This window comes from Oculina patagonica, chromosome 11, assembly GCF_052425735.1.
Source record: "Oculina patagonica isolate OP01 chromosome 11, crgOcupat, whole genome shotgun sequence".
Taxonomy (NCBI): domain Eukaryota; kingdom Metazoa; phylum Cnidaria; class Anthozoa; order Scleractinia; family Oculinidae; genus Oculina; species Oculina patagonica.
In genome coordinates this window covers 20,169,283-20,191,696 of record NC_135768.1, presented here as the reverse complement: position 1 = coordinate 20,191,696, position 22,414 = coordinate 20,169,283, and the positions used below count along the sequence as shown (strand labels likewise).

At 42.0% G+C, this 22,414-nt stretch overlaps 4 protein-coding genes and 1 long non-coding RNA gene across 5 annotated transcripts in view; 3 read left to right on the top strand and 2 right to left on the bottom strand.

Annotated features, from left to right (window-relative positions):
* LOC144629934 (inhibitor of growth protein 1-like) overlaps positions 1–22,414 on the top strand; it is a 212,108-nt gene that overhangs the window by 66,458 nt on the left and 123,236 nt on the right. The window lies entirely within an intron of this gene.
* Positions 1–22,414, bottom strand: part of LOC144629939 (uncharacterized) — a 168,501-nt gene that overhangs the window by 102,867 nt on the left and 43,220 nt on the right. The gene's annotated exons all lie outside the window — the stretch shown is intronic.
* Positions 1–22,414, bottom strand: part of LOC144629931 (prolyl hydroxylase EGLN3-like) — a 105,283-nt gene that overhangs the window by 43,711 nt on the left and 39,158 nt on the right. The gene's annotated exons all lie outside the window — the stretch shown is intronic.
* Positions 12–9,340, top strand: LOC144631032 (NFX1-type zinc finger-containing protein 1-like). The gene is given in 6 exon segments (XM_078489391.1): positions 12–2,390; positions 3,310–4,754; positions 4,756–5,933; positions 6,710–7,137; positions 7,562–7,835; positions 8,643–9,340. Coding segments are annotated over 6 exon segments (5,658 nt in total). The 5' UTR covers positions 12–355; the 3' UTR covers positions 8,941–9,340.
* LOC144630918 (NFX1-type zinc finger-containing protein 1-like) lies at positions 12,501–21,763 on the top strand. The gene is made up of 6 exons (XM_078489278.1): positions 12,501–12,744; positions 13,506–15,467; positions 16,492–19,123; positions 19,616–20,031; positions 20,780–21,053; positions 21,568–21,763. Exons 2-6 carry the CDS (start codon positions 13,559–13,561, stop codon positions 21,761–21,763), a joined length of 5,427 nt encoding a protein of 1,808 aa, XP_078345404.1. The 5' UTR covers positions 12,501–12,744; positions 13,506–13,558.

The window sequence follows — 22,414 nt, the reverse complement described above, 5'->3', positions numbered from 1 at the left end:
CTACTACACTAAACAGCAAAAATGTTACTTGTCCAGCACGGAAGTGTTGGATAAAAATAGCTAGTCGAAGTCAAGCGTCAGTAAGTAGTATTTGGCTATCAGACAGGAATTTCGTTTCCTGCAGTTAACTGTCAAAGCTGTTCAGTTGTTATATTGTATATTTCATCATGTTTCTTTGAATTCTAGGCTGTAGCTATCATTGCTTTTGAGGAAAAGCTGGCTTGTTGGTATATATATTTAAAAGTAGAACTTTTCTGTCAGCAGGAACTTTATCAATAATCGGATTGCCTTCTCCTACCAAATGACTCCTGCATTAGATGGCAAGGACGACATAATTTCAAGTTGAAAGTAAAATATGCGGTCAACTCGCAAGAGATGTCACGGTAACGTTAATGATTCGAGGAGAACAGAGTCTGAAGAAAGAAGACGAAATGACTTGTCATGTGATTCACTTGAAATCCCACCGAAACGACAGCGTACAACAGGTGGGAGGGGAGAGACAGGTCGGCCGTCGTTGGGAGAACCAAGCCAGCACGCCCCTCGCCCTCTTGGGTACGCGGCCTTGCAAGACATATGCAATTCAGACTCTCCTGGAAATGGAATCTTGGATCTCTCTAACAAATCTAAAAGGTTTGAAGCACTGCTCAATTCCGAGACAGACATACGACCTGACTTGATGAAGCTTGTAATTCGTGCTATCCATCTTTGTTGCTCACCAAATGATGTGAAACAGCACGCTGAACGGATGCTGCATGTTGTGGTTAAGTCGAACTTCCTGCATCGACATCTTTCTCGTTTTATTAGGCAAATGTCGTATGATCCAGAACTAAGCAATAATAATCAGCTTGCTGATCTGATCTCTCGTTTGGCGGAGGTTTTTCTCGAGTTGTTGCAGAGGTTTGGGCGGGACATTGTCGACTCCATTCCTCTTGGCGAGCTAAGTGAAACGCTGACAGAGTTGAAAGGTAGTACACTATTACACGCGGACACAGACGTGCTGGAAAAGAAAGTACTTCAAGTTAGAGAGTACAGAAATGAAGTAATTCGTCGGAAAATTGAATCTGCGCGTAAGCAAGAAGACGAATCTCAGCTTACACCACCCGAGAATTTTCGTGAGATCAGTGTTATTCCAAAAGCGGAGGACTTACAAATTCACAACAAGCCATTCCTGCGCGTCAACGTTGTAGATGGGAGTTATGAAGACCAGGAGCACTATTTAGACGTACAGTTTCGACTTTTGAGAGAAGATTTTATCTTGCCCTTACGCGACGGAATAAGGCAGCTACAAAAGGACTGTGGTGCCCTGGGTACAAGCGGTACAAGCCATCACGCTCAGGACGTCCATGTCTACCGTGACGTCACAGTGTTGTATCCCGTATGTAGTGGAAAGGGAATGGTTTACAGAATCCGGTTTGACGCGTGGCACAGTAGTGTACGGCGTGTGAAGTGGGAAAAGTGCAAGCTTCTCAAGTTTGGATCACTCCTTTGTCTGTCAGCGGATGACTTCTGCACTCTTTTGTTTGCGACCGTTGAAAATCGCGACCCAAAGGAACTTTGTCTTGGCGAACTTGAAGTGCGATTTGAAGGTGTCCAGCTCGCAACCTTGAATGATTTCATTGAGAAAAAGGAGAAATTTAATATAGTAGAATCCCCAGCGTTTTTCGAATCATACAGACACGTTTTGGAAGGCTTGCAAGAAATCGAACCCGACGAACTTCCCTTCCAGGAACACATTGTGAAATGCAGCCGGGATGTGCCACCGCCTGATTATGAGAAGAAAACTAACGGTTTCTTCGACATGAGTGGCATACTAGAAGATGAAGCGGACGATACAACTGCACCACAATCGAGCAACAGCAAGGAAGAAAGTGATGGCGACAATCATTCAATTTCGAGTGAAGACAGTTCCGTGTCTGGTTATCGCAATTGGCTCGACCGTGAATGGGAATCGGAATCCGACGACAGCGACTGGGTTCCGATCGCGGACGAGGTAATGTCGGAAGACGATTCAGTCATCTCGGATGACAGTGATCTGGCGTCCGTCCCAAGCGATTCGTATGCAGTTGACAGCGATGGCGTTTCCATTGACGGCGATTCTTCTAACGATCTACCTGAAGGTGCAGTAAATATTTACGACTTGCAACTCCCTCGAGAGAGTCTGGGCTTTAATGAGTCGCAGATGCGAGCATTCAAAATGGCGCTGACCAAACGATTTGCTGTTATTCAAGGGCCACCAGGGACTGGAAAGACATATGTTGGTTTGAAAATCGCTCGTGTTCTTTTACAGAGCGCCTCGCTTTGGCAAAACGGAGAAGGGCATTCACCAATCTTGATGGTGTCTTACACAAACCACGCCTTGGACGAGTTCTTGGGTGGCTTGCCAATGGAAGGTAAGGTTACAGTAGACCTGTATTGTTTTACCTTGCAAATGTAACGGCCCTTTTGATTGGACGAAAACGTATCAGATGATATTAAACCTACACGTGATGTCGTGCGTCTTGAGGCCATGGCAAAGTTTCAAGCACGTTACGTCGACAAATGAAACTCGGAAGCAGTAATAGCTTACTGTTGCAGGGTACAAAAATGTATTGTGACACTAAATGACCTACCCCGTGGTAATCAAGGAGTGGGTTGGTAAAAAAAAAACACCATAGTAGCACGTCGCTATGTTCGCGTCAATAATAACTTGCGTATCAAACTATCCACAATCCTGGTCAAACGTTTTGGGACACTTGTGTTGCCTTACTCTCCCCACCCCCAGGTAAATATTGACATTGTTCTTTTCAACCTAGCCGCAGTATGTCAACATTGTTTTCCTTGTTTTGGGTGTGGGGAGGGAGAAGGAAAGAAATGGATCGTAAATGACGAATAAGCATGCAAAAGACTTTGCCTTTAGGTGGTATTTTGATCAAGGTAGTGCATGTCCCAAAGACTTTTGGCCAGAGTTCTACGTTGTCCTTCTATTTATTAAGCCAAAAATTTTACGACATGGTAATTCGAACAAAACTATAAGGATCGTACTTGCCCACGATTTCACGGTAGCTTATTGCAACGGAAGCTTAGAACACAGACGTTTCTGAGGCAAGGACGGCAACGGGAAGTCAATTGTTTTCTGGGGTGTATTGCCTAATTTTCGTCGTCAAGATGTTAATGGTTAAAAAAGAGCTTTTCAACTTTTTTGTGGTGGTGAGACCGTGGCAAGGAAAACAAATCTTCCCGGTTGAGGTCCGTGGGTTATAAACGTCTTCGCTTTAACGCTATATTAATGTTACTTAAATGAAACACGGTTTTATTTTTATTCTGTAACAGGGATTGTTCGTGTCGGTGGACGTTGCAGCGAAAAATTGAACTGCTGCTCCCTGAAAGTTCGAAGGAAGGAAGCCATTGCCAAAAAACTAACTCCACTGAGAATTGCCACAGCAAGAAGGAAGGTTCGAGATGAACTTGAAGAGCTACAAAAAGATGGATCCCTCGAGCGTTGCACCAGCGTACTGAAATTTTCTAGAAGAGGAATTCTGACCTTTCGCATACTACAGCAGTTCATGTTAAAGAGTGATGTCAAATGGTTTGAGAAGGAAGCGACCAGAAGCATCGACGATTTGTTGTGCTATTGGTTGGGCGTACAAGTGGTAAAAGGCAGGGATCCCCCGAAGAAACGTGATCACCATGTGGTTGAGAACGGAGATTTTCAGTTGCAGGTGTCAGCCCGTAACTTTTCAAACGAGGAAGATTTTAAAGACGACAATGAGGAAAGCGAAAACAGGCCTGTCACCATTTGCACAGCCGAAGAAACTAAAAATTCAGCTTGGCTGCGCAAAAATCTCCAGCGAGAGGACGTCATGTCGAAAGACGAAGAAAGACGTAGTTACGACTTAAATCGATTGCGGACAAATCAACGCTGGGCGCTGTACAGGTTGTGGGTCCAGAAAGCAGAAAAACACTACTTGAATCAACTTCAGACCAAACAGCCTGACTTCGAAAGGGCGCTGGCGCGAAAACATGAATTGATGCTCGAAGAAGACTTTCATGTTCTAAAAAATGCACGTGTCATTGGCATGACAACCACGTGCGCCGCCAGGTACCGCCGTATTCTTCAGCGGCCGGGAATTCGCCCTAAAATTGTTTTGGTTGAAGAAGCTGCTGAAGTACTGGAGGCTCATATCATTACGTCATTGACGAAAGACTGTCAGCACTTGATTTTGATTGGTGATCACCAGCAATTAAGGCCCAACCCAGAAGTCTATAAATTAGCCAAGCAGTACAAACTGGAAGTGTCGCTGTTCGAGAGAATGGTAAAAGTTGGAATTCAGTGTGAGAGGCTGTCCGTACAACATCGCATGAGGCCTGAAATCGCCGCTTTGATGAACCACATCTATGAAGATCTGGAGAACCACGAGTCGGTAGAGAAGTACGAAGACATCAAAGGAGTGAAGAAAAACATGTTCTTCGTCAGCCACAGTCATTTGGAGAATTCTTGTGACGACTCACACAGCCATGTAAACGAGCACGAGGCTAAGTTTGTAGTCGCGCTGTGTCGCTACTTACTACAACAAGGATACGCAGCCAATCAGATATCGCTTTTGACAACCTACACTGGACAGATGTTTGCCATAAGAGAATTTCTCCAAGAACGAAACAATGAAGAACTTAGCTCCGTGCGTCTGACGACAGTTGATAACTATCAAGGCGAAGAAAACGACATTATTCTTCTTTCGCTCGTGCGCAGCAATGAAACCGAGAAAGTGGGTTTCATTTCAAGAAGTGAATCGTGCATGCGTGGCGCTGTCACGCGCCAAGAAGGGTTTCTACTGCATTGGAAACTTCGAGCTTCTCTCTAAACGCAGTGACATTTGGAGTAAGATTTTAGCAGATTTGGAAGGAAGTTGTATTGGAAACGCCTTGCCCCTTGTTTGTCAAATCCACAGTGATGAAATGAAAGCTGAAACAGCCGACGATTTCTCCAGTAAAGCTCCCGATGGGGGATGTCAGCGGCCATGTGAGGTGCGCCTGGACTGCGGTCATACTTGCAAACGGTTATGCCATCCTAATGACACCGAGCATGTGGAATATTGCTGTGGAGAGCCATGCGTCAAGACAATCGAAGGGTGTGATCACGATTGCCCGAAGCTTTGCTGGGAAGAGTGTGAAACAGATTGCCCTGAGCTTGTGGAAAAATCACTGCCGTCCTGTGGACATAAACAAACCGTCCGATGCGGCAAGGACTTGGACAAAGTGCAATGCAAGGAACGGTGTGATAAAAAACTGTCCACATGTCCGCATCTCTGTCAGAGTCGTTGTGGTCAGCCTTGTACCAAAAAATGCCAAGAGCTTGTAAAGAGGACTGATTGGCCATGTGGACATGAAGTCACCATTGCTTGCTCGGCAACTCCGGCAGATTGTAACGCCCCTTGTGGGGCCACTTTAGAATGTGGTCACTTGTGCTCTGGAAAGTGTGGCGAGTGTCGAATGGGTCGAGTCCACAAACGGTGTGGACTTAAGTGTGGTCGTGTCCTAGTTTGTTCTCATCCCTGCAAAGAGAATTGTCCAAAGACCTGCCCGCCATGCACCTCGCAGTGCGAAAACCGTTGCGTGCACAACAAATGCAAACACCCTTGTGGGGAGGCGTGCGTACCGTGTAGTAACAAATGCGATTGGAAGTGTCCCCATTACAAGTGTAACAAACGGTGTGGTGAGTTGTGCAATCGCCCAAGATGTGATAAACCTTGCAAGAAGAAACTCAAATGTGGAACTAAGCTTCATCCCCACTCTTGTCGCGGTTTGTGTGGAGAGATCTGCATTTGTGCCGTGTGCGAGAAAAACGACGGCAGAGATGCAATAACAGAAATTTTTCTCGGCGGAGAAGACGAAGAAGACGCGATGTTCATTCAGCTTCCAGACTGCAAACACATTTTTGCTGTGTCGGATCTTGACAAGTATGTATGACACTTTGTTTTAGCATTTAGCTGTCTCACACACCATGCTGGTCCGATTAAGCTCCCTTAAGCTGGTATCTGTTGCCTTCTCCCTCAAATAAACGTCAACTTTCCCAATCTCAAGCAGTATTTTCTGTGAGAATGAGGCGCCTTTGTTCCGGTACCCTCTCTTCCCAATGTGTGCCCCACTTCCAAATGAAATGTTAGCGCTCAGCCAACTAAGTTAAGTCTAGAATTGAGTTCAGAGTGGTTTCTTTTGGTAGCTTCAAAAGTTACTTCATAAGAACAGATAACACCAAGTTTGCAGTTGATATTTTGGAAATTTAAAAAGTGATAACGCGTCCTTTTTTGACCTTCAAAGATTTAACTAGCTTCTCCCCCCCCCCCCCGGGCGATACTCGAATCATTAGCCGGGTCGTATCGGGGGTAAATAATTTAATTTAAGTTTTGAACACGCAGTAATGTGCGCAACTTAAGCAGTTGCGAAAGGAAAGTCTGAAAAAAAATCAATTTTTGGCTGTGATTTCAATTTTTTGAAGACGCGAGGAAACAGCATTAAAAAGTTTGGCCTTAATTTTTCAAAATGCAATCCATTTCCATCCCCTCCGCAGCCAAAGACGCTTACTAAGATTTTCAGTGACATTAATATAGCAATGATTTATAAAATAGAAGCAATGTTTTAAGCTTTTCAACGACACAAATTTTGGCTGTTCAAAAAATTGCAAAAATCCGTGACAAAGCCCCTTTAATAAAGGCGATGTGTTACTGTTGCTTAGGTACATGGACATGCCATTGGGTGACACAGATGACCGTCACGTGATTCAGTTGAAATCCTGTCCACGTTGCAAGACTGCGATCCGTAGGAGCCTGCGATACGGTAATGTCATTAAACAGCAGTTACAAGACATCGAGAAAGTGAAGAGGAAGGTACGCGGGGAGCCGGATGAAATGAACAAGACGAAGGAAAAGTTAGAAGCGCTTTTGACAGGCTTGAAGGGTAAATTTGACGGAAAGGACGAGATGGAGGACTGGAAGAGGTTCGAGCGAAAATTGAGACGAATAGACAAAGGATCAAGAACAATGGCAGCCGTGACTGAAAACCAGTTGACGCTGATGGAACGATTTTGCGTTATGTACCAGAAATTGAAAACAGATATTCTTAGTGCGCCTCGCAGCAAAGAAAGCACCGAGAGTCGCTTAGAGGGTATGTTAATACGTCTCTATTGTGTCTGTGTGTAAGTTTACCGTAAAAGCTGTTTTGACCCTCTTTTCTTTTAACCCTCCCCCCCCTCCCCCTCCCCTCCCTGATAAGCCCCGACGCAAGAACTATCTCTATTAAGCTTGCCTCCTTTCCAAGATAGCAACCCATTTAGACTTATGTTTAGATAAAGGCGCTGGGAGAGAAAAATTTCTTGTAATAGAGCACAAGAAAAATTTTCTAACCTCAAATCACGGACCTCTTCGATCCGGGGTCCACCGCACTTGTGTTCATAAGACCATAATACCTCAAAGAGGTTTCGATGTTAAAGTAACATAACACTATCCTTTTAATTCAATTTATGTACCTCTTTAATGACATGTTATCAGTCTTGTAGTTATGCCAAGTTTCATTTCGAATTTGTCGCCAGGTGCCTTTCTTCAGGGGGAGTTGGAGTATCTTAAAAAACGTCTCATGGCCGATAGAGTCACACAAACAGAACTGCGAGACATTGACCTCGAATTCACCAGACTCAATCTGCATCTCGAGCTGTGTTTGCTGAAATACAAAGTCACAAGCCTGAAACTCACGCTGGACGAATCCTCTGGTCAGGTGATGAGAGATGTCCAGGACGAACTGTCCAGCGGTAAACTCATAGAGACAGAGAGACTAGATAAGATGGTGGAGATGCTAGCAGCCATCAGGTGACTGACAAGCCTCATTTCTACGTAGAGGTTACTCGAGAAACGAGAAGAGGCCTGAAAACTAAGGGCCTGTTTACATGATTCCGGAATGACTTCATTCCGGAACGAAACTCGTTCCGCAACAGAGAAATAAATGGGGATGTAATGTACTCGTTCCGGAATGAAATTTATTCCGGAATCATGTAAACAGGCTCTAATTAAGCGTAATCGAAATCTGATCAACTGATGTGACTAAATTCGATAAAAAAGGCGTGTTCTTGACTGAGGGGGGGGGGGGGGAGATGGTTTAAGAACAGTCCGTGACAGACACTTCTGAGATTGGAGCCGAATCATTCCATACTGATGATGTAGCTTTTTTAGATAACCATGCATGTAGTGTCTCTGATTGGCTGTTGCTTGCACGCGAAAATCGAAACCTAGCAACAAGCAACAACCAATCAGAAACACTTTACAGATTTCTGAAGAGCTACGTCATCATTTTTTAATTTAGGCCTGAAGGAAGACATTTTTATTGGTGTGTCTGTATCAATAGCCCTCCAAGACCTCGTGCGTCCCATGGCGTACTAGGCGCCACAGGAAAAAAGGGAAATGAGAGCGCTGTTCCAAATTATCCCAAAATGTTTCCATTTGTTAAGTTTCGTTGCAATCTTTTTTTTTTCGCTAGCCCATCTCCCTTGTTTAGCATTGGAATGTCAGGGAATAACCACGATAGATAAATATTATTTACCTTTCTTGATTGTGTCTTTTCCTATTTTATTAATGCCTAAATTAACATGATTTTGAATACAATTATATTTTTCTTTCTAGACAAGCGTACCCTTGTCTCTCTCCATTGACGGCAGACGAAAGAAAACAGATCGTGTCAGCCATGGACCTCTCTCAAGGTCATTGGTTCAAGTGTCCCAGGGGACATATCTACGCCATAGATAGATGTGGCGGTGCCATGGAGAGAGGCACGTGTCCTGAATGCGGAGCTGTGATTGGTGGAGCAAATCACCGACTGGAAGAGGGGAACGAGCTGGCACCTGAGATGGACGGTGCGAGTCATGCGGCTTGGTCTGAACAGGCAAACTTACAAAATTATGTTATAGTAGATGAAGCATAAAAGAACTTTTAGCAAAAATAATTTTAATTTTGTAAAGGATTTGTTTTTTTACAGTAATGACTTGTGCGTTGAAATACGGTTTTAAAAAGAGGGCCTTCCATGCATAATTTTGAAGGGTATCCCCAGTAAAGAAGTAAATTAGAGTAAGTTAAAAACTTGGAAACTTTTAGTACATATAAATAACAGTTTTAGCCCGCTAATCTTGGTACAATATTGACGTGTCGTTAAATGATTTTGTTTTATTCTTATTTGTCGATAAATTGAGGAAAGGAATAGCTATAGATTGTCTTAGAAGTTAATAAAACTACGGTATTAAAGTTTCTTCAATAATTTCAGCAGAGTCTAAACTCTTCTTAAAGAATTCGAATATCTCGCAAGGGCGAACGAAATTCCAAGCATTTACTTTTGGCAAAACAAAAAATTTCCGTCTCCAAGATTTGAGCACACGGCTATATTCACAGGATTTGCCATTGAAAGTGACAAATGCCGTTAGAAGGGTCTGAATGGGGGTATCTCGATAACACTAAACACTTAATTTTTTGGCTCTGTAACATAAAACAGTTAAATTTTAGGCATTTTAACACTAACAGTTAAAAATTTACTGTTACAGTAAAATTTAATTAAGAAACAAAAACGGCTCCAAAAAGGCCAATATTATTTGTTTAGTATATGAAGAAGTTTTCGGCCATTTTCCGACAATTTCTAAACATTTTAGAAGATTTCTGAGGACTACCGAATATTCCCGAAGACTGCCGAAGATTTCCGAAGATGTCCGAAGACTACCGAAGAAAATTGAAAATTTTCACTATGTTCATGAGTGATTTTATCCGATTTTTGAAGAGCAGATAAGAATTTACAATGCTAAAATTTTTCACGAGAACCCCTTTAAACACTTAACAGTATTTTCTCCGGAAACAGTAAACATTAAAAAATTGGCCAATGTAACAGCAAACACAAGAAATTATGGGCAAATAACACTAAACACTAAACCCCATTCAGACCCTCCGTTAACGACAAATCGGTTGATACATCTCCTAGTTGATGCTTTTCTTAATTCTTATCACCTGTTTGCTTGATAATGTATCAATATTGTAAGGAGAAATTACACGTTGATCGCTCTTGGAATTGAAGGATTACAGTAAATAATAATTTACAGTCGAACCTCTCCTAACGGACAGTTTTATAATACCCAAAATTCATATAAACTCTGTAATACGGACACATCCCTAAGAAAGACACCCCAGGTGTGACTGTCTATGACATTAAAATATGGTAGATTATGTTACAAGAAAGGAAATAGACTATATGGTTAAATCGTATAGCTAACGTACTGCGCCTTTCAAAAAGGTGCGAACTGTGAAGTTTAAACCTCAACTAACGATCACGTTTTACACTGCTGTCAATCATTTATGACGATCACCCACGGACTCTAAAACGTATTTCCTGAGACGTCCGCTAAGATGATTGATAGCAACGTAAAACGCAACATTGATCGAGATGTTTAATCATTAAGTAATTCTGTAGGTAAAACGTTATGATAACTTCATAGTTTCCATTTCTGGAGTGAATAAACGTATCTTGCGGAACTAACTATGGTGTAAAAGTTTCTTCCTTAAATTCTAATGCGTTTCTAATGGATTTCCCCCTGGGGTACACCTCGAACGGTCCTGCTTGCATATACTCGTGCTTTTAGTTTCATTATTAAAATTTAGTATTCTAGTTGTTTTTTATAACAATGTAGAGTTTTCTCTCGTGCACAATACATGTATAATCTACAAATTAGATTAATCAAGAATTAAATGATCAATCACACCAAATATGGCGTTTTAAGTATAAAATTATCTCCTGAATTTTCGCGGTATGATGCATGGTCTTCTTGGAGATCTTCAAAACAGCAGATCACGTCCGTCTACCCATGTGTTGTTATTTCCATTTTGCATTTTTCTTGTTTATTTTTTGTCTGTTCAGAGAACAACCGATCCTTGCGTTACACAACGATGTAACCACTTATTTTTTAACGCAATTTTTTTCGATAATAAGGTCCCCTTTCTTTAATATATTTCGGCCGTTACTAACGAAAAGATTATACAGGCAACTGGCCACTTTTAAAACTGTTTTTCACCTTCAAAAGTGTGACTGATCTTTGCATTTGACGATGGCGTTACTTCCAGGTGAAGTGAGCTGATTGGTTCTTTACGGTCAACCAATCACAAAGTAGACGTTTTTCTCGGAATCCCGGACGACGCTTCTGGGAAAGCTCTTGTTGTTTCAGGGAAACAGTTGATGCAAACAAATGCAAGATTATTGTTGTTGCTAAAATGTACCTCCTACCGTTTTTTTATGAAAAGAAGTGTCCTTGACGAGCTCAGACAAGTTATATCAAGGTAAGCATAAATTTTATTTAATTTTTGTTAAGATCTGCTTCAGTCTCAGTAGCAAAACTGATACTAGATGCAAAACTGTATGCCAAGGCGCGTCGAAATCCGATCTGTTTTGTCGTCTCCTCAAAACATTTTTGCTTTGTGAAAACGTAATTGTACTAAAACTGTACTAGGCAACCTCTCTTGCTGCGCGAAATTTTGCGTCTTGCAACACATGCACAGGCAATTCGAGATCAACCTTCTTTGTGAAACGTTTAACGGACTGCTATTTGCAACAAATGCTACCAATAATTATTAAATAGATTTATTAGCATTAGTCTAGGATGTAAACATTCCTTCCAACTGCAACTTCTACTTTGTGTTGCAACTCTTAGCACCGTAAGAAAAAATCAAAGAACTTTCAACCTCCGTTTCTACGAAAGGAATAAGCCTTTGGAATTATCTAAAGCCTGGCTTGGTTTTACAAAATGTGTATTAATATAAATTAAACGAAACAATACATATTTGTTTGTCGAGAATGATTAATTATGATTTTAGGGATTTGTTGTCATTTTCTTTGGTTAATACTAGACTCAAGAGTTTTTTTCCCTTCAGAACATCTTTGCAACAAAATTTAAAAACTTTTGATAAAATCTTTCTTTCGTACAGTCTACTGATAAGTTAATCGCAGCCAAGAATGATTTCATGTCAATGTCAATGTTAGGCACCAGAGTTTTTGTATATGTGGCTTTCATAGTATGTTCAGTTTCATAGTTTTATTCTAGTTTTCTTGTTTATTAGTTTCTTTTGTTTAGTAGTCTATTTTTCTTTATGTCATATCTATTTGCATATCAGTTTACATTCTGTTGGCGTGTAATTTATTCGGTTAGTTGAGTTTTGAGTTTACTGTTCAAGTTGAGTTCATATACGGTTAGTCTTCTTGGTTTTTGGATTCGTCACATTCGCCTGTAAGTTTTGTCGTTTATTTCGCTTAGTCGTTTTCCCGTACTCTTCATGTCAATCGCTGTTAGTTATTTTATGCTCATTTCTGTATTTGTGTTTTGTAATTTTGAGTTATCGTGTTCACCTTCGATTCAACTTTAAATGCATTGACTTTATGTGCAAGATGAACTTCCGCCGACAGTGGATTTAGTGAATATAATTATAGTGCGGTGTGCAAGAGGCGCTGTTTATAGTTTAGGCAAACTGTGGCGACGTTACCACCGAGAACTTCACTAACTATCACATAAAAGAAAATATTAGCAGGCAAGCTCGTTAAAAATCTCGACGTGAAATGATGAGATTCTGGGTTTAAGGATCGCCGATGAGAAGGGCAACGACGATACATTTTCAGTATTTCCGTCTAATTTATTAATATTGTCTTTACATTTCAGTTTCAGCCACGAGATCGTCTGATTTCTAGAGACAAGTTGAATTGAGAGTTGTAAGTAAAAAGCTTTGTCGTTGTTGTGGTGATTTACTTGTAAACTTTGTACATTGAAATCCCGATCTTCGAACCTCATAACTCGAACAAAAGTCGTTATCCTTGGATGATTTGCTTCGCTCAGTCAAATACTGCAGGACCCTGCAGCTCTATCCCCGATTTCTGGCAACAATTTTTATTTATTCGAAAAACTGGGATTCCAATGTACTATATAAAACAAAGTATGTTGCACGGTACAAAGGATTTTGTAGATTTTCCAGGTTCCCTAACAAGGGCAAGTTTAAGCGATTGCGTGCTATCCCAAAGTACCTCATTGCCTGATGAAGACCTGCAATATGCGTATTAAAACGTCGTGATTCACATCACAAATGACTACATTGTGCGACAAACGATAGCTCTTTATTGTTGTTGTACCAACAGCCTTTTGCAACATTATTCCAAAGTTCTTTCTTATTGGCTCAATTTTTTTAACTAACTAAAGAGCCAAAGATTTTTCTTACCCATCAAGCAAGTGATGGAAAAAATCCACTTGTCCAACTCAGAATCCAGTATCCTTAAGGTATCAGACAGGAATTTTTTTTGCATGCTGTTAGTTGTCAAAGCTATTCAGTTTTTTTCACTGTAGTTGTTATTGTGTTCTTTTTAGGTTGCAGGTATCATTCCTTTGAGGAAAAGCCGGCTTGCTTGTTTAATGTTATAAAAAGGAAAATTCTTCTATCAGCAGGAAGTTTGTCAATAATGGAATTTCTTTCTCCAACCAGGAAAGGTCTGTACTCACTGACACGGCCCAAATGATTTCAAATTGAAAATAAAAATGCGGACAACTCGCAAGAGATGTTACAGTGAAGTTCATGATTCCAGGAGAACGGACTTTGAAGACAGAAGACGAAGAAGCGAGGGAGATGATTTGTCACGTGACTCACGGGGAACCTCGCCAAAACGAAGACGAACAACAGATGGGAGGGGAGGGGAAGGTCGAGTGGAGAGAGGGCAAGCAGATGAAGAGCCTGAGCCCATAGGGTACAAAGTCTTGGAAGAAATTTGCAACTTTGCAACTCCTGAAGATGGCATCTTGGAACTCGCCATCAGATCGGAACGATTTGATGCACTGCTGAAATCCAAGACAGAAATAAGACGTGATTTGATGCAGCTGGTTATTCGAGCTATTCATCTTTGTTGTTCACCAAACTCGGTAAAACGTCACGCTGAAGATTTACTACGTCTGGTAATTGAAAGCAAATTTCTCAATGTACATCTTTCTAGTTTCATCAGCCGAATGTTGTCTTTTGGGGGATCGAGGCGAGACGAATTCCAACCCTCTGATGTGATCTCGAGCTTAGCAGAAATCTTCCTTCAGTTCTTGCAAAGATTTGGACGTGAAATTGTTCACTCCATTCCTCTTGCCCAACTTGAACACACCTTCAGAGAACTTAAAGCTAGAGGTCGTTTACAGAACACAGCTATGTTGGAAAAGAAAATCCTTGAAGTCAACGATATGCATAAGGCAGTCATTGATCAAGAGTTTGAGTCTTTGTGTAGACGGGAAGATGAACCCGAAGTCGAGCCCCCTCACAACTTTCGAGAGCTTAGCGTTTTCCCAAAAGCTGAAGACCTTGGCACGGCTTACAAGCCATTTCTTCGCGTCAACGTTGTAAACCGTCGCTACAGAGACCTGGAGCACTACTTGGACATACAGTTTCGACTTGTCAGAGCAGATTTCATTTTACCGCTACGCGAGGCTATCTTGGAGCTTCGAAAGGACTACGGTGGCCTGGGAGCAAGTGGTAGCAGCGTCAGAAAACAAGCTAAAGACGTGCACTTCTACCGTGGCGTCACAGTGCTGTATCCCGTATGTAGTCCAAAAGGAATGGTTTACAGAATCCGGTTTGACGTGTTTCACCACAGTGTGAGAAACGTCCCATGGGAAAAGTGCAAACGTTTGAAGTTTGGTTCCCTTCTCTGCCTCTCAGCAGATGACTTCTACACTCCTTTGTTTGCGACGGTTGAGAGTCGAGATCCTAAAGAACTTTGCTGCGGCGAGCTTGATGTCCGATTTGAAGGCGTAGAGCTTGATAAATTGACTCATTTTGTTGAGGAAAAGAGGAAATTTGACATGGTGGAGTCTCAAGCATTCTTTGAAGCGTACAGATACGTTTTGGAAGCGTTGAAAGAAATTGAACCTGGTAGCCTGCCTTTTCAGGAGCATATTGTAGAATGCAAAAAGCTTGTTGGTCCACCAAATCATGAGGCTAAAACAAGCGGCTACTACGATATGAGTAGCATAATACAAGACAACGAGAATGATGGCGTTGGTTGGGTTCCGACTACCCAGAAGTATTTCACCGAAGACAGCAATTCCGTCTCCTTGGAGAGCCGCTTGTCATCAGAGGGCGAAAGTATGGATTCCTGCAGTGAGGATGGTGTATCTACCGATAGCCGAGTTCTTCTAGATGCCTACGATAGTGACTTGCGACGCTACCGAGACAGCCTGGGTTTTAACGACTCACAGTTGCGAGCGTTTCAGTTGGCGCTGACCAAAAAGTTTGCCGTCATTCAAGGGCCGCCAGGCACTGGGAAGACGTATGTGGGTTTGAAGATCGCTCATGTTCTTTTGCAGACAGCCTCGCTCTGGGAGGACGAAGAGGAGCGGTCACCAATCTTGATGGTGTCTTACACGAATCACGCCTTGGATCAGTTCCTGGAAGGTCTCCTGCCAATGACAGGTGAGGTTTTAGAAACATCATTTTAGAGCAATCTGGGACAACCTTGGCAGACATTTTTCAAGTTTGTCCATATTGCAATCCATTTCCATCCTCGATTCCTAATGGGTTCCTGTCATTTGTCGAGTACTGTTCTACAAAATCAAACCCTTATTGTTGGGTTCCTACATGCAAGCCTCGCTTTTTTAAGTTTGTCGATATTGTAATCCATTTCCATCCTCGCCATCGTTAGTCATCCTCACTTCCTAATGGGTTCCTGTCATTTGTCGAGTATTGTTTTGCAAAATCAAACCATTATTGTTGGGTTTCCCACATGAAAGCTTTGTGTTTTTAAGTTTGTCCATATTGTAATCCATTTCCATCCCCGCCATCGTTAGTCATCCTCACTTCCTAATGGGTTCCTGCCATTTGTCGAGTAATGTTCTAAAAAATCAAACCACTTTTGTTGGGTTTCCCACATGTAAGCCTCGCGATTTTAAATTTGTCCATATTGTATAGTAATCCATTTCCATCCTCGCCATCGTTAGTCATCCTCGATTCCTAATGGCTTCTTCCGGGGGTTTCTTGTCATTTGTCGAGTATTGTTTTGCAAAATCAAACCACTTTTGTTGGGTTTCCCACATGTAAGCCTCGCGATTTTAAGTTTGTCCATATTGTATAGTAATCCATTTTCATCCTCGCCATCGTTAGTCATCCTCAACTTTCTAATGGGTTGGTGCACTTTGCCGAGTACTATTTTACCAAATCAAACCATTATGACTGGTTTTGGTGTGGTCTAATCGATTTTCGAGTTACCTGAATGAAATCACTGCAAAAGCAGACGACGCATCCTGAAATATTTGGTCAAAATGTTTCAAGGTTATCATTCGTAATCCATCTCAATCTTTTCCAGTTTTAACCATCCTTGTTCCCTTTTATTCTATTTTTACCAGTTAGGTGTTTTTCTTCTTTTTTAAACTTTTTTTTTGGTATTTCCTTGGCATAGATCCTTCAAGAAGTTAACGAAACCGTATTTGTTTTTTGACAGGGATCGTCCGTGTCGGTGGGCGGTCTAAAAGTAAGAAGCTGGAGTCCTGTATGCTCTGGTTTCATCGAGAACAAGCGCGTGAGAGCAAAGAAATTCCTGGGAGGATAACTAGAGCAAAAACAAAGGCTCGAAAGAAAAGGAGAGAGTTAAGTGAAAATGGGCAGCTGGAGCTTTCCATAACTGTGCTGAAGTTTTCCAGGAGAGGAATTCTGTCTTTTCACTTGCTGAAGCAGTTCATGTCAGAGCGTCACGCTCAATGGTTTGAGAGAGAGTTTGAGAAAGACAACAGAAGAAGTGCTAATAATTTATTCTGTGAATGGCTTGGTGTAGAAAGACATGTTGCCGCGAGAGGTTCGAGAGATCGAGATGATCATGGTCCCCATAACGAAGATTTCCAAATGCAAGTATCGTTTCGGACCTTCGCAAACGAGGACGATGTTGAAGCTGATGACACCAACAGTGCAATTAAACCGTCAGAAGTTGTCATTTGTGAAACGGAAGACACCAGAAGGCCAACAGAGCTTCGCAGAAATCTTCAAGATTTGGAAGCCATGCTTGAAGACGAAGAGAAGCGTGTATTCCTCTCGCAACGTTTATCGCAACTGCAGCGCTGGAAGATTTACAGACTGTGGCTTGCAAGAGCCGAGAAGCACTATCTGCACCAGGTACAGACCAACCAACCTGATTATGAAAGGTTGTCAGCTAGGTTGACTGAGTTAATTCAGGAAGAGAACTTGTTTGTTCTTCAAAGAGCACGTGTTATTGGCATGACAACCACAGGGGCTGGCAAGCACCGTCGCCTCCTCCAGCGGATTCGCCCAAAAATCGTTCTGGTTGAAGAAGCCGCTGAAGTACTGGAGGGTCACATTATTACGTCATTGACGAAGGAATGTGAGCACTTGATTTTGATTGGCGATCACCAGCAACTAAGGCCCACACCTGCAGTCTACGAATTGGCCAAGAAGTACAAACTGGATGTGTCGCTGTTCGAGAGAATGGTGAATGTTGGGATTCAGTGTGAGAGGCTGTCCGTACAACATCGCATGAGGCCTGAAATCGCCGCCTTGATGAGGCACATCTATGATGATCTGGAGAATGACGAGTCGGTGGAGAATTATGAAGACATCAAAGGAATGAAGAAGAACATGTTCTTCATCAACCACAGCTATTCAGAAAAGTCCGACGATCAGTCGCACAGTCATGTCAATGAGCACGAGGCCAGGTTTCTAGTGGCACTGTGTCGTTATTTGCTTCAGCAAGGCTACAGAGCTGATCAGATAACACTTCTGACAACCTACATGGGGCAGATGTTCGCAATTAGAGACTTTCTCCGAGAGGAAGATGATCAAGCAGTTAGGAGTGTCCGATTGACAACAGTTGACAACTTTCAAGGCGAAGAAAACGACATAATTCTTCTTTCGCTCGTGCGCAGCAACAAAGACGAGAAAGTGGGCTTCATCAAGGTTGTAAACCGTGCATGCGTGGCGCTGTCTCGTGCCAAGAAGGGTTTCTACTGCATTGGAAACTTTGATCTACTTTCTAAACACAGTGACATCTGGAGAAAGATTGTTGCCGATTTGAAAGAGAGTAAGAGCATCGGGAAGAGTTTGCCACTTGTCTGTCAGATTCATCGTGCAGAGGTGTCGGTAAAATTGGCCAGAGATTTCAGGGACAAAGTGCCCAATGGGGGTTGTAAGCGTCCGTGTAAAGTACGCCTACAGTGCGGTCATGCCTGCAAACAGCTGTGTCATCCTTTTGACGTTGAGCACAAGACGTACCGATGTGGGGAAAGGTGTCGCAGAACCATCAAAGGCTGTTCTCACTTGTGTTCCAAACTTTGTTTCCAAGAGTGTGAAAAAGAGTGCCAAGTACTGGTGCAGAAAATACTTCCATTGTGTGGGCACACCAACAAAGTGAGATGTAGTAAGGACTCGAGCAGAGTTCAATGTGAGACAAAGTGCGAGAAATCGCTCCCCAAGTGCGGTCATCGGTGTCAGAGGCGTTGTGGAGAGCCGTGCACACAAAAATGTCAAACGCTGGTGCAAAGAACCGAATGGCCATGTGGACACAATGTGAGAATCGCCTGCTCTGCCACACCAGAAGATTGCCCAGTCCGCTGCTCGGCTAATTTGGAATGCGGTCACCAGTGTTCCGGAACGTGTGGAGAGTGTCGAATGGGGCGAATTCACAAACGGTGCAAGTCCAGATGCACTCGTCTATTGGTTTGTTCTCACGAATGTAGAGACTCTTGCATCGCAGCGTGTTCACCATGCTCTAGAAAATGCGAAAACCGCTGCATACACAGCGACTGCAAGAAAAAGTGTGGCGAACTGTGCGTGACGTGTTGTGAGATGTGCACGTGGGAATGTCGTCATTACACATGTTCCAAGCTGTGCGGAGAGGTGTGTGACAGACCGAGATGTAACGTTCCGTGCAATCGAATCTTGTTGTGTGGAAGACGCCGCCACATCTGCCGCGGTTTGTGTGGAGAGCCGTGCATCTGTGCTGTTTGTGAAACGAATGATGGTTCTTCGATTACAGAGATCTTGTTCGGTGACGAAGATGAGGATGAAACTCTCTTTGTTCAACTCCCAGACTGCAAACACATTTTTTCAGTGACAGGACTGGACAGGTAATTATTTCTAACATTTCTCATATGAGTTAACCGGGGGGGAAAAAAAAAAAAAAAAAAAAAAAAACAAAAAAAAACTATCAGGAAACCAATTCACAATAATTGATGGTTTGTGTAGAACAGTAGGCGTGGCTACTCAGCTTGGCTCCAGTCGCCCGGAGTAAATTCGTGTAAATGACGGAATATACAAATATACACCATTTTTTGTATTGGAAGTTTTTCCTTCCCAAGTACTCGAACTGTAAACAAACCAGTTTCTATACAGACATGGTTCAACAAAACAACCAGTACATTTTAACAAACCTCTTTATAACGAAGTCCCTTGTATAACAAACATATGGAAAAGAACCCCGATATAACGAAACCTCGTTATTCAGTTACAGCAAACATATTTTGCCAGTCGGCCCTTCGTTATATCGAGATTCCATTGTAATTAAATCTACCTTTTCAGACTTTCTCTCTATCGACGACTAATTCTTTACTTTTACCCAGGTACATGGACATGTCAGATGATGATTTGAATAAAAGTCACATGATTCAAATCAAGTCCTGTCCTCGTTGTTCCACTCCCATTCGCACGAGCCTGCGATACGGCAACGTCATTAAGCAGCGGCTACAAGACATCGAGCAAGTGAAGGTGCGCGCGCATGGTCATCCAAGTGAAATGAACGAAACAAGGAGAAGACTGCAGGCGCGTCTGACAGACCTAGAGAAGACTTTTAACGGAGAGAATGAAATAAGGGAGTGGAAGAGGCTAGAGCGCAGTGTTGAACGAATGACCAAAGGGAATGTAGCGGCAGTGACTGAGAATCAGGTGACGTTAATGGAGAGGTTTTGTGTCATGACACAGAAGCTGAACCAAAGTCTTCTACGTGAGCGGAAACTAAGCGCTGATGTTCGCTTGCAAGGTATGTTCGTACTTGAGTATGTTTTGCATTATTTTGCCCAACGGTTTTTTTTTATTTATTTAGTTTTTTACCCATAGATAATAATTTATCTTTCCTATTTTAGAATTTTCATTTATTATATTATATATATTTTATTTTACCTATTTCTAACACTATAATTATTTAAACGGAACCAAACTTTTACCACTTAAAAAATTAAACTCCACCAATGTAATAATTTATTATCGTTATCAGTGTAAAATTTCTACTGGACATAGCATGTGAACTTCATATGCCAGGCACACGTTTGGTGTGGAGTAATTTGTATCCCAATAGTGAAACACGTGTGTTGAACGTGTTGTACAAGTGCCCTGGACAATGTTAAATTACTAATAATTACGCCTGTGTGGTCTTTGCTTCTCACGTGCTTCAAACCAATGAAAATCACTTTACATTTAGGCATACACGGCATTTGCTTTTCACGTAATCTGAAATAATGAATTTCTTACACCAATCAGTTATTAGAAAAAAAGCGTCCTCAAGGTTTAAGTTAATCATACTCTGTCTCAGCTTAACACCTTGTAACCTTAAAAAAAGAACAACCACGGATCGTAGTTCTATCAAGCTAGGGCTATAAAAGTACTAGCCCTGCGGGCTTCAAAATGTCATAATTAACCAAAAGCTAGAGTCAGCCTTGGGTTAATGTTAGGACCACATGGAAAGAGTTTGTTCATTCCTGCCGTTCTCATTCCTTTTTTTTTACAAATAGGTCTGTCCGTGCAGAGGGAATTGGAGTATTTGAGAAAACGCTTTATGTCCCAAGGAGTTACAGAGAGGGAACTTCGAGACATCAGCGTGGAATTCAGCCGACGAAACCTGCAGCTTGAGCTGTGTTTGTTGCGTCACAACGTCAAGAGCCTGGGCCTGAATCTAAAGAGAAATTACCTTGACGTGACGTCAGCTGTCCAAGATGAACTGTCCAGCGGCAGACTCGTGAAGGAGGAGAGACTGGAGGAGATGCTGGGAGAGCTGGGTACTATCAGGTAATTGAACCTCGTTCTTGTGTTATTCCGCGTAGTTTAAGTGGCCTGTGAACAAGATATGGCTTGAAACAAGGCTTCGTCACTCATACTTCAGTTATCAAGAGAAGAGGCTTCAAGGAGATGCCTTTCTGGAGTGATTTCATTTAGCCCGTGAAACAATATCCAACAGTTAGTGCGTAAAAATCAAAACTAAAACAATGCGTCTAATGGTATCTAAAAGTGTAATAATTATTTCGCGGGTTAAAAGGTCCCTCTTTAACCTGAATGCATTAAGTACCGAGTAGCTATCGGCGGCATTTTTTGTGGTTGATAAAATTTTGGTTTTCCTTGCTCACTGCCCAAGTGTTATGTCGAATCGGTTCGGATTGGATCGTTCGAAATCTCTCACACCAGGGTTTCATGTTGTCCGATTAAAAGTAGAGCACCCCGGATAGTAGCAGGAGCAAGTGGCCGCAAAGCAAACTGGTCGAGAGATTGCCTTAAGAAATAATTTGGTTCATGTTTTTTTTGCCAGGCAAGCTTACCGCTATCTGTCACCAATAACGCCCGAAGAAAAGCAAGAGATCGTGACTGCGATGAATTTGTCTCAAGGCAATTGGTACAAATGTCCCCAGGGACATGTCTACTCCATTGGCGGGTGCGGACAAGCCATGCGAGGAACGAACGAGGTTTGGTCGCCGCCAGCAGAATTATACATAAACAGAAAATGAACTAACAAAGGAAACTTGTAAGCTTGCACATATAGTTTTTGTGGTTAAATTCTACCCTTGTTACAATCTGGTCTTTTCTTTTGTTTTTTGTTTTGTTTTTATTTTTATCATATATTACCATACACCAGAACAAAAGAAAATGCACTCGTTTTTTTATAAGAATACAGTTTTTCCGACCCAGGCTGAACATTCTTATTTTTCTGCCGATTTTAGGCTGAAAATATTCTTATGAACGTTCTTAGAAAATACCGTTTGACATTTCCGTTTTAGCAAGTATTGGGTAATCAATTACAAGTGTTTGGTGTCCAGATCTGTATCGTGTTACATTGTGCACATGTACCATTGCTTTTCGTTGCAGCCTGGCCGTTTTGGCTTTAAACAAAGCATTCTTCACAGAGATAAAGTGACGGAAATGAAAATGCCTGATTTTGTTTCAACTAAAAACTACATTCTTTTCAAAATCTCAGCCTCGGGTTTATTTTTAAAATATTCCTAAAACTTCGCAAATTTCAGCCTCGATATTCTTATAAACTAGATTCTTATAAAATAAAAAGAGCGTACCAAATTGTACCAAGGGTAAAATTAAACCACAACATAGTTACTTGTAGAAATGGAGAGTTACGATATCATGCAATGATATTTTAAGGTCAT

Coding starts and splice junctions, on each gene's coding strand:
- LOC144630918 (XM_078489278.1), top strand. CDS start 13,559: ATGCGGACAACTCGCAAGAGATGTTACAGTGAAGTTCATGATTCCAGG. Junction 15,468..16,491: donor AGGTCTCCTGCCAATGACAG/GTGAGGTTTTAG, acceptor GTTTTTTGACAG/GGATCGTCCGTGTCGGTGGG. Junction 21,054..21,567: donor GGAGAGCTGGGTACTATCAG/GTAATTGAACCT, acceptor TTTTTTTGCCAG/GCAAGCTTACCGCTATCTGT.